Source organism: Corylus avellana, chromosome ca5, assembly GCF_901000735.1.
Source record: "Corylus avellana chromosome ca5, CavTom2PMs-1.0".
Taxonomy (NCBI): Eukaryota; Viridiplantae; Streptophyta; class Magnoliopsida; order Fagales; family Betulaceae; genus Corylus; species Corylus avellana.
The window spans coordinates 14371107-14383782 of record NC_081545.1 but is presented as its reverse complement, the minus strand read 5'-3'; the positions used below and the strand labels follow the sequence as shown (position 1 = coordinate 14383782).

Below are 12676 nucleotides of genomic sequence, written 5' to 3'. Positions count from 1 at the left end.
TATTAAAAGACATTTATGCCCTTATGAAAGATAGAAAAGCCTCATCATTTCTTCCTTTTGAATGAGCAAAATAGAGATTATCTAGACTTTTTATTTTCAAACCGGCAATTACATACTGCGTCAGTCTGTTCGGCCACAATCCGTACCTGATGGAGAGGCGCTCTTCCTGAAGTGTACAATGCCGTGTAAAATCAGGGGGTTTGCCAAACACCCTCTTTGAAATTGTGGTACCAAGTTTAAAATATATTTTTAATTGAGAAAAAATTGCACTAAACAAACCTTAAAAACATTTTTTAATTTTTTTTAAAATTGCTCTATAAAAAGGCTAAAAACTGTATTTCAAGAAAAGAAAAGCTTAAAAATAAAACTGTTTCTAAAAAAAAATTTGAAGCATTAATTATATATAGACAGAAACTCATCTTTCTCATTTCTTTTACGTATATAAAATGGCATCAAATTCATTCGCGTGCTTCAAGTTGCGCTGTTAAAAGTACAATGCAAGTGGCTTGTCATTGTCGTTAAGTCCCGTTTATAAAGCAATGATTGTCTCAATATATATATATATATATAGTGGGAGGAGACCTATGTCCCACGACTCCCACGGCTTGAGCTTTATTTTATTTATTTTTTTAATTTCACTTTACCCCCTAAAATTTTAAGAATTTTTAATTTAAATTCTAATGTTTAAAAGTTGACAATGTATTACATAATATTTCAAAAAATTTCAATTCAGACCTTCTATTACTAATTTTCGTCATCCCACGTGTGTTTTATATGGGATTTTGATGCTTTCTATTCTAATTTTTCTCTTATTAAAACCTATGAAATTATAAAATTACCCTCATTAAAACCTATGACATTGAAGGTAATTACGTAATTTCATAGATTTTAATGAGGGCAAAATTAAAATAAAAAGCATCAAAATCTCACCTAAAACGCACATAGAATGATTTCCGTCCAATTAGACAGAAATTAGTAACGGAGGGTTTGAATTGAAAATTTTTTAAACATTAAGTGGGTATATTACCAATTTTTAAACATTGGAATTTGATTTGAATTGAAAAACTCCTAAAACTTAGGAAGGTAAAATGAATTTAACTTTTTATTTTTTATTTTTTTTTAATCTACATGCATAAATGTATTTTTTACATATCTGATAAAGTATATAATGGATAATTTTCATGGTCAGATAATGTATTTTCCTTTCAAGTTAAAAGATAAAAATAATGGAAGATGAAAAGTGAAAGTGTGTAACGTTTTTAAAAATAGACAATTGTGATTTTTAAAATTTGGGAATTGATTGTAAATCAAGAGTATTTCGAATATGCTTTTATTTTTTATTTTTCCTTGATATAACAAAAGCAAGAAAAATGCTAGACAGTTAAATAATTGAACTTAAAATTTTTTTAAATTGACGTGGTAAGAATTTCTAAATTTAAAAAAATATAATTCTTTTTTCTTTGTCTACAACTTACAATCTGTCACCTCGACTTGAAATTTTTTTTAAACTTATTAGTTTAACTTCCTACTAGTTCTCCGACAAAAGCAATTGACCCAACTTAATTGCCGGCTGTGATTAAAGAAGAAGCAGTTAAAATACGAGGGGAGGCGCTGCTGGAGTAGGTTTTTCAATGTGCCGCAAACCTGTAAATGTGATTATTTATATTTGGTTACAGCAAAAAGTGTTGCTACGTGTTTTCTCGATCACTAATGCCAGCTGCCAGCTGGAGGAATTACCCCTTACACAATTTATCACGAAATTACGTGAAGGGGATTTTCAATCATGACCAAAGAAATTGCGATAAGATTTGGGTTTGAAGTTTGAACGGCTCCCTTACGTAACTGAAAAGTTTTGATTTTTTTTTTAAAAAAAAGAAAAGTAAAAAAGTTATGTTTTATAATGAATTTGTCTTGTTTGAGTAGTAATAAAAAATAATTAATGTGATATAAAAAATAAAAATATTTTGAAGTTGGTTTGCCAAACGGACAGAGCCAACCGTGGGCCAATATCAAATAGAGCCCTAATGAAAGGATTTCATGGATTGGGATCTTTAGAATTTTTTTTTAAAAAATATTTGAAAATTTTAAATTCATAAATCTCAATCGTTCTTTTTATCTAAACGTTTAAAATAAGCTATGTTTCAACATTTAATAAAAAAAATTTATGAGAAAACTATTTTCAAAAAAATTTAATAAGTAATATTTTCTCCTTAAAGTGAAAAAATAAATAAATAATAACAAAAATAAAAGACAGAAAATTAATAAGTTTTGATATTTTTGAGATCATCAATGATGTCTTAAAGAAGGCACAGCTGTCGAGCTGCGACAGCTCCGACATTACTCTTGAAACCTAAAATTTTTCAAGGAACATAATATAATGCGGGAAACAAACCAGAGGGCAAATATGAATTTTCCCACTTTTATCTCCTTTTCCTTTGAAAAAAAAGGTGTTGAATCGCCTACGAGAAAATATATATAACTTTTAAATCATTTTTCAATTCTCTATCTTTCTTTTCCGGGAAAAAAATATTTTCCCATGATTGCTCTTATTTTAGAATCAAAAAACCATCATGCTTCCAAAATTTTCAAACCATGGATTGGATCCAACCCCACATGCTGCCACAGTCCAAAGAATCCGTCAAAAAAACTTCACAATTTCTGTCAGAAAATTAAACAAAAATAATTTAAATAAATCTCTCTCTTTCTCTCTCTACAATTAGCATTATAAAAGGTACTTGGTTGAGACAGCTTTTTCTTCAAATCCTCGTCCTTTTGTTTGTAAATCCCGGATCGAAACCCAAGGAAATGGGTTTCCCACTGCTATTCTTCCAAGCCTTGTTGTTGTTTCTCTCCCTGTTTTTGTTTTCCCACCAAACAGAAGCAGAGGACTTCATTTCCCTCAGCAATGCAACCCATTTGAGTGACAGAAAACTTGCTGGTAAATGCAATCTGTTTAGCGGTAAATGGGTTTACGATGCTTCATACCCTCTCTACTCCTCTTCGTGTCCCTTCATAGATCCCCAGTTCGACTGCCAAAAGTACGGCCGCCCTGATAACTTGTACCTCAAATACAGATGGCAGCCTTTCTCCTGTTCCTTTCCCAGGTACTCTGTTTTTTTTTCACCTTCTCCCCTGGTTTTTTACAGAGTATATATATATGTGTATAGTGAATTTACTGGTGATTGAGTACTGAAGTGGTTCAGGTTTAACGGGCTAAATTTCTTGGAGAAGTGGAGGGGGAAGAAGATAATGTTCGTGGGGGACTCCTTGAGCTTGAATCAGTTCCAGTCTTTAACTTGCATGATTTACGCTTGGGTGCCAAAGTCTAAGACCACATTCATCAGGAAAGATGGGCTCGCTTCTGTAACTTTCGAGGTGATGTTTCTGAGTTTTGCTTTTTCCTGTCTTTTCATGTTGAATTCAGTAGCAATCCTATCACAGTCCATGCATTTTCTTTTCCCTTTCTCAAGAGAAAAAAAGTAAAAGTTAATGTTTTTGAAATTTGAATTACACAAGTGCTCTGTTCCAAAATGAAATACGGTAGGCTACCCTCCTTCACTTTTGCCTTTAAACTGTCTCACTCGAATTTGAGAAAGTGTATGTAATTATTATCTGTTTGAATCGCTAAGAATTTGAGCAGATAATTTAAAATTTGGTGTGGCTATTCTCTTTCAATTTTACCTTTAAACTGTCTTAATCAAATTTGAAAAAGTACATGCAATTATTATCTGATCGAATTGTTAGTAATTCGAGCAGATAATGTAAAAAATGATATGGCAACCTTTCTTCAGTTTTGCCTTTAAACTGATTTAATCGGATTTAAAAGAATGCATACGATTATAATCTATTCAAATTGCTAGTAATTCAAAGTTTATATGAAACTTGTTCATCCAAATAAGCTTTGGATGGCCCAATGACTTATTCGGGTTTAAATTGTTTGTAATTCAAATAAATAATTGTTTTAAATTTTTTTCTTATTTGGGTTGCTAAAATTTTCAAATGGGGAATGATGGGTGAAAGTGCAGCCCTGTGGGGGTATAGAGGTGAAGTTCATGTGTGGACTCTAAGCATTGAAAAACGGGAGCGTGATTAGTGGTAGGCAGGGAGGCTGGGCTTTTTCACTTTGTCAGAATATGTCAGGTTGTTATAAAAGCATTTGGCTTTGTCTGTATAAGGTAATAAATGATTGAATGTTTAACCAGACAAACTTCACTTTCACTGCTACTTTGGAATTTTGAACCAAAAAGGTAGGAAATATATAACATTTTACTGTGGCGACAAGTGAAAAAAAAAAAAACAAAAGAAAGACACATACGTCAACAAGTTTACAGTAAAAACATAAGATTTTCACTAATTTTACATTAAATTTCTGTTGCAGTAAAATTCCTCTTCCTTACCCAAGTTTTGGCTGAATTTCTATTAGACTGCTTTCTTTTTCTTCTAATTATATCAAATATATACTTAGAGTTTATTTGGGATTACGTTTGATAAATAGAGCTTTTAAGTAAAAAAAAAAAAAGCTTTTGGACAAAAGTTTTATTTTTAAGTTTTTGTTAAAAGTGTGTTTTGGTTATTTTTAAGCTTTTTGGACCCTTAAAAGCGCTTTTAATTTTTTTACTAAACGAGTACTTTTTTTTTTCAAACAAACTTTTTAAATGTTAAAAGTACTTTTAAGATTCTCAAATGCAATCCCAAACAAGATCTTAATAAATAGTGTAAGATTTTGCTTTTTTATAAGAAAGTCTCTTTGTTTGCTTCTATTTTTTTTCTTCTTCTTTATTTCTTTCTATTTAAAAGTAAAAAAAAAAAAAAATTAACAATTAACTTTTATCTTTATGTCACAAAGAAACCCAAGTTTACTTTTACTTTTACTTTTATGTCACATTGAAACGCTTTTTAGGCACATTGAAACGCTTTTTGGACCAAAACACAAAAAACACTTCATAAAGAATGTAATCAAACACCTCCTATAAAAGTGTTGCTTTTTATCCCTAAAAGTCAACATTAACAAACAATGTTTATGTCGCTCTCAAAACACTTACAAAAAATTTAAAACATCTTTTATCTTTATATCACATCAAAACAACAAAAATACAAAAATTACCTCAAACGACATATTTATTTTTGATTTCTCCCCAAAATATGGAAAATTAGCACACCACAATTAGCAATAGTCATTATCATCTTCAATGTTCTCCACGATTGAGGATGGAGGATGTAGTACCCAGACCCAAAAAATAGGTTTGGTATATGGTACCCTCCAATACGGCTCATGTCTAGTCATGCATCATGGGTGGGTCAAAACATTGACATGCCAATTTTATAAGGAAAATGCTAGCTTGTCTTCTAGCCGTCTACAACCAAAAAATATTTATTGTCATTAACTCATTATGGACCACGTTGCTATGGGTCTGTTTGGCAAATTATTTTGCTATTTTCTTTTTTACTTTCTTTTTAAAAGAAAATTAATATTACAATTTTTTTTTAAAATATTTTTTATATCACATCATTTGTATTTTATTATTATTTAAATAAAATAAATAAATTTTTTTCACTTCTCAATACAAAAAATTGAAAATTTTATACCACATTAACTACTATTTTTGAAAGGCAAAATGATTTGTCAAACAGAACCCACATGTCTTCAAATCTCATCATGTCATAATTAATAAAACTGATTTTTTTTTTTGTGAAAATGTTAAGACTATTTATGATATATTGAAAATTTGTCAGAAAAATAATTTATTTTAAAAGCATTTGAGTGGTTAGTGATCGGAGTAATACAGCGGAAGGATCCTAAAATGATTAGTCATTAAGTTCATGGGCTGGCGATGTGGTTCTACGGCGAGGACCACACTGATGAGTTCTTCGCTTATACGGCTCTTCTTCCAAGGGTCGCAGTCGATGGGACTTCTGATGAGAGTTTTGATAATCTAAATTGAAATGAAATAAAACTGACGTGTCATTTCATTATTTTCTTCAACCTTTAGAAATTCTACGCCCTTAATTAATAACAATCTTTTTATCGATGAAAATAAATTTCTACTACTTATATAAAAAAAAAAAAAAAGAAAAAAAAAAGAAAATTAATTTGTACACTTTCTATGTGCAGGACTATGGAGTTAAAATACTCCTCTACCGTACACCATACCTTGTGGATCTTGTTAATGAAGACAAAGGGCGAGTGTTGAAGCTTGATTCCATAAAGAGCGGCAATGCATGGAGGGGAATGGACGCTCTGGTCTTTAACACGTGGCATTGGTGGACCCACACCGGAAGAACCCAACCGTAAGATCTCATATCAATATATAAACAAAGACCGAGTTAGGGGATCGGAAGGATTTGACCCCATTTTCGAAATTTGTAAATAATTTGAGACGGAATTAAGAGAGCCCAACAAGGGTCTTGGGGCTACGAGCCCAAGCTCTTGGTTCTGTCTCTTTATGTGGGTCTACAAGAAGATCGAAAGAACTTTTACCCCGATTTCGAAATTTGTAAATAGTTTGAGATGGAAGTAGGAGATCCTTTCAAACCACAAGACAAGGGTCTTGGAACCACGACCCCTGGCTCCTGGTTCCGTCTCTGTGGGAATATATAATAAGCTTATTGACCATGAGTGCTAACTAAAAGTTGTTTAATTTATTGTTGCAGATGGGATTATATGCAAGAGGGGAATAAATTGTACAAAGATATGAACCGTATGGTTGCATATTATAAAGGGTTAACAACTTGGGCTAGATGGGTCAACCTAAATGTTGATGCTTCCAAGACCAAGGTCTTCTTCCTTGGGATTTCTCCCACCCATTACGAGTATGAAACTCACACTTGAATTTCTTTCAAATTAACTCATTTTATATTTCTCTACTATATATTATCATTATTACATTTTATTCATGTCTATTAATTCTTTCAATGATCATCATAAGGTATAATGAAAAATAGTGCAATTACTTAGATATGCTTCATTGGTGGTTGTTCAAATATACTTAAAATGATTGATGTGATCAGGGGCAAGGATTGGAATCAGCCATCAAAATCATGCTCCGGTGAGAAGCAACCGTTCTTCGGGCTAAAGTACCCGGCCGGCACACCGATGTCTTGGGTGGTTGTGAACAAAGTGTTAAACAGAATAAAGAAGCCGGTGTATTTCCTCGACGTTACAAAGCTTTCGCAGTATCGGAAAGATGCACACCCGTCGGCTTATAGTGGGGAGCATAGCGGCACGGACTGCAGCCATTGGTGTCTTCCGGGGCTGCCGGATACTTGGAATGAGCTCCTATATGCAGCCCTCTTCGGTTGAAGGCAGAGGGTGTGGGCAAAGTACTTAGTGGAATTAGAAAGAAAACCCATTGTTTTCAATTCTAAGAGTTTAATTTTTATTATTGTTGTGTAAGTGGGCAATAAGAGGGTTGATGCTCCTGTTGTAAATTTTTAAGATTATTTTGGCAGAAAGTTGCCTTGAATTGGAAGCAATATATACCCTTGTGAGTTTTTAACATCATTTGGATACCACATAGCTTCTAATTACCATGCAATGATATAAATCTAGCAAGCATTTATTATTTGCAAATCTTTCACTTAATGCTTAAACTAAGCTAACAATTTTGGAAGAGCTAGCCAAGCATGAATGATCATGATCCCCCACCCCTCTTTTTCCCCATTTTAAGAAGTAATATAGAGACTCATTAAACTAAGCATGAATGATCATGGCCTACGCAGCCGGCGATTTCCAATGAAATGGAAGAGAAATTTCTTACCGAGTTCAGCGAAGGTTCCTATGGATCGCGGTTGCAAACTGCTGAACCAAAGTTTGGTGGCTCCCTTGAGGATAAGGGGAATGCTCAGCAAAGAATCGCGTCGGATGAGGCTTGCAACGCCATGTGAGCTCTGTATGTTTCAAGATAGTCCGCTGGGTCTCTGCTTCCATCGTAGAGATCCATGTGTGGCAGTTTGAACTTGTCGAGTAGACCAGCCTCTGCCACCTTCTTGGTGAATGGCAGGTCCGTCTCCAAAAAATCGTCATTGCCTGCGGTGTGGTTGCCATTCAATTGCTGGGCTAGTTTACCCAGCTTGGCTTGGAACTATGCCTGGAAAGCGTCCATACAAGCATCAGTGAACTCATCCTCCTTTGTTGCAGACGGCTTCTTAAGTCCTTTGGATGTTTCAAGTAGTAGTTCTGTATCTGTTAAGTCCCTCTCTTGGTGCCGATTCTCAAAACTCCTCTGCAGCAGTAGCTCTAGGGTTTCCAATATATGTTCATTCTATGACTCTAACGTCCCTAGTCACCTGCTGGTTGGCAAGTGCGGCCCAAAGACGAGAGGCGCAGTTGGAGTTTCCTCATTTTAGAGATTGTCGGTGTCGTGCTGATTGGTGTTCTCCAGCTAGAGAGGGGGAACATTGGTCATATTGACAGTATCTTCGGTTTGGCCTTGAGATCTCGTAGCTACCATTCGTGACTCCTTTCCTATTTGAACTTTGGATCGTTTAAACGATCCTCGTTCCCACAGACGACGCCAACTGTTGAGACAATTATTAACCCTGGTAGCAACTTGACTTCAAAGCCTGCTAAGAACGAAAATGGATCAGTAGTGGAAGGCCACGAAGTGGGGGGTGTAGTGGCTGTTTCACCTCTGATGCCTGAGTAAGAACTTGAGTAAAATAAGAGCAAATGAAATAGAGAAATAATAATAATTAAGAGTAGTCAAAAATAGAATTCACCGTCCTTGGTGTTGTGGTAGGCTGCTCTTTTTATAGCTGCAGCTATTAGTAAGAGTCCTTGAGGGGACTCTTGTTTGATTCCTTTGATCCTTGGGGAGGTGGTTCAGTGATCTTCTCCCACGATCCCTTTTGAAGTGATTCGTCTTGTGATTTCACATGCATCTAGACTTCTTTTGGTAGCATTTGGTTTGTTACGCCTGGATTGGGCTTGTTGAATGATAGTTAGGCTTCCTTGATTTGCTAGATGTGCACAATACTGTAGCCAACCATCTTATGTGGAGTGGATCGTGCTATAGTATTGAGGTTTAGATGCTTGCGCTTAGCGGCATAGCAACATGGATCTTCTATGTGTAGTGGGCTCTTTATTTACACTTTGAGAGATATTTTGTATCAACACATATAATATCGAGTATTGAAATTGTCGCTCTTGGTATTGTTGAAACTAAAGTCAAAGCCATAAACAAAGATTATAGGGTTAAATTCACTTTACCTCTTGAAGTTTCAGGAGTTTTTCAATTTGAGCTCCAATGTTTAAAAATTTGCAATGTACTCCCCTAATGTTTCAAAAATTTGCAATTTAGACCCTCTGTTATGATGAAGTATTTCGCCCCATTTAATTCATCCAAGAGTTCATCAATAACGGGTATAGGAAACTTATCCTTCACCGTAATTTTATTCAATTCTCAGTAGTCGATACACATTCTCCATGTGCCCTCTTTCTTCTTGACTAGGAGCACCGGTGAGGAATATGGGCTGTTGGAGTGGCGAATTATTCCCCTTCCTAACATATCCTTCACTTGTTCTTCGATCTCGGTTTTCTGATGGAACGGGTACCGATAGGGTTTTACACTCACATGTCCTGACCCGCTTTGCAAAATGATCTGATGATTGTGGCTACGAGGCGGGGGTAGTTCCCTAGGCTCCACAAAGACCACCTCATGCTCACTGAGTAACTTTTCCATGTGCTCTTGCTCTTCCTTCTCACTATTGTCCACGGCCTCCATGTTATTCCTCGTGTCAGTTGGGCAAATGGGAAGTAACTCTTTGGATTGTCCCTCACGATATTTAATTCCCTGTAGTACAACAGGCTTCCCATTCCAAGCAAATTGCATCTCCAAGGTTTCAAAATCCCATTGTATGGGCCCCAACGTCCGTAACCACTGAGTGCCTAACACAACCCCATAGCCTCCTAATTGGAGAATATAAAAATCTACTGAAAATTTCCAGCCTTGTAATTCTAATGGGATTTGGACACATTTACCTGAGCTTTGTAATTTTTCCCTGAGGCAACCATCACGTCCATTCCTCCCTCCTTCTTCGGTTGTAGCCTCAATAGTTGAGTGAGAGCCAAACTCATGAAATTATGAGTGCTTCCTGAATCAATGAACACTAGGAAACTGGACTGTCCTATTCTCCCATAAATTTTCATGGTTTCAGGTGTGTCCTTACCAGAGATGGCATGTAAGGATATCTCCGGGGGTTCTCCATCTTCCTCTTCTTCTTGCATTACCATGTCACCATCTTCATCCTCTCCCAAATAAGCTTCGATCATAAAAAGCTTTTTTGCAGCGATGGCCTGGCCCATATTTGTCATTGCATTTAAAACATAAGCCCTTCTCTTGCCTCTCCTTAAGCTCTGCTGGGGTTAATCTTTTGAGTGGAAGTGGTGGCTGGTTTGGCGTGCTCCGATGGGTCAGTAGCTGTTTTCGTATCTCTGAGGGGGAACTTTTTCTAAGGGCCATGTTGCGAGCCTCATAAACTCGTGCCAACCCAATGGCTGATGTGAGATTAAGGGGTCGTCCAGCCAAGACGTCTGCCTTAATTACTTCTTTCAGGCCGCTCACAAAACAACTGACTTGTTGGCTTGGCGATAGTGTCCCTATCTTTGAGAGTAGGGATTCAAACTTGGACTGATATTCCCTGATGCTTCCATCTTGTTGCAGCTTAGTCAGTTCTCCAAAGGGGTCATAGAATTGACTGGGCCCAAAGCGAGTAAACAACCCCTCCTTGAGTTCCTCCCATCCTATCTCTCTTCTTTCCCGCAGCAAGATTTGATACCACAGTTAGGCTTCTCCTTCAAGGTGGAAGGAGGCCATGGCAACCTTGTCTTCTTCGTTGGTCCCTTGGAAGTGAAAAAAATTGTTTTGCCCAACAGACCCAACTAGTGGGGTCTTCTTCTCCGCTAAACTTAGGGAAATCCAGTTTAACGTGTCGATGAATGACGTGGGGTGGCCGTTCTCCAACATGGAAATTCTCCCCTTCACCCTCACGATTCTTCCCATGCGAGGACTCTCCCACTTCACGTTGATCTTTGCTGTGGGTGGACAACATTTCAAAAACTTCTGTCATTCTAGCCAAGAGCTGCTGTTGACCCTCATTAAGGGAATGCACAGATTGCTCCAAACTACCAATTCTTCCTTCCATAATGTGATGTTGATGTTGACTCTTTTGCGTCAATGATCGTGTTATGGGCCGAGATTCTAATGAAAAATCTTGGTGGGCCAAACTTTTATTCCGAGACCGATGTTGACTTTCTCACCTTCCGCTCAATTTTCTGGTTTCGTTTAGAGGGAAACCGGGCCTCTATTGGTTAACAATTCCTTGCTAACACAAAGAACCCTAGCTTTGATACCACTTGATGAGAATCAAATAGCAAAAGCTTAGGGAAAACGATATATGGCTACTTCGAGGGAGCCATGACCTCCAAACAACATATGATTCGAAATAATATTTTTCTGCATACTTTTATTCATGACCCAGACATTTAAATAGAGAAATACAGCTACACCTTTGGAAGAGACCAATTAGGTCTAGCCGCCTACAGCAAGCCAAAATTCTAATAAGGAAAGATTCCTAGCAGACCTAGCCTTTAATTGGAGAAATACTGCTCCTTATTAAACCATAAAAATAAAGAAAGACATTAAATGGAGATTTCACTCCTTATTCATCACTCCTTGGTCCTCAAGGCAATGCCACATAATTGCTTGCTTGGCCCCCACGAAAATACCTTAACACATTACTAATTTCCGTATAAGTAGACGGAAATCATCCAACGTGCGTCTCATGTGGGAGTTTGATGTCTTCTCTTCCAATTTTGCCCTGAGGCCCTATTTCCAACGGCTTCTATAAAACATAGACCGAAAAGAAAGCCAACAAGTTGTATGGTCTCGTGCAATGTAGAGGCGACATGTTAGCTGGTAATTGTGCCAACTGCACAAAGGACGCCATTGCCGAAGCCTTGAGCAAGTGTCTAAAGAGCAAGAGGTTTTGTTTTGGTTTGCCTGATGCTTTCTATGATATTCGAACGAAAGCATTTTTGGGATTATGTAACAGGGTTTAGTGGCCATCACCAATGACACTGATTTCGATGATCCTTATGCGATTTCGAAAGGGCTTTCCTTCATGGGTGGTCTTGCATTCACGGCTCCTAATCAGCCTTGTATGTTCCAGAAAGTGGCGCTGGATGTCGGAAAAAGTGGGAAGAGGTATGGCGTGGCTCAGTGCAGCCTAGACATCAGTAGGGGTGACTGAGGCGTGTGCTTGGATCCTCAATTGGCGTCGTTTCGAACAACAATTGGAAACAAAAGATGGTGGGAAACATTCGGTCCCAGTTGTTTTATGTGGTGCCATGACTACTGGTTTTACTTCAACATCTCGATCTTTGCAAGTGAAGGTGACTTCCGCTGCGTATACCTTAACTGTTCTTTTCTGCTATATATGTGGATGATATGTATAATTAATGTCTTTCCATTGGAAACTGGATTAGGATCCCCATCTCTTCTTAGAGAATTGCCTCAGGATTTTTTTTGAAATCCTGGCCATTGATTTCCATCCAACGGCCACCAACTTGCCACGTGTCCCACCCAATATAAAATAACAAAATATTATTTAAAATTTTAAAATAAAATAATAAAATAATTTATTAAAAAAAATAATTAAAAAAATAAAATTGGGTGGT

The 12676-nt window shown here is 36.6% G+C and overlaps 1 protein-coding gene across 1 annotated transcript; it reads left to right on the top strand.

Annotated features, from left to right (window-relative positions):
- Positions 1-2546: 2546 nt before the first annotated feature.
- Positions 2547-7501, top strand: LOC132182410 (protein trichome birefringence-like 39). The gene is made up of 5 exons (XM_059595648.1): positions 2547-3104; positions 3204-3375; positions 6113-6288; positions 6652-6810; positions 7009-7501. The coding sequence occupies exons 1-5, from the start codon at positions 2806-2808 to the stop codon at positions 7298-7300; spliced, it is 1098 nt and encodes a 365-aa protein (XP_059451631.1). The 5' UTR covers positions 2547-2805; the 3' UTR covers positions 7301-7501.
- Positions 7502-12676: the final 5175 nt, after the last annotated feature.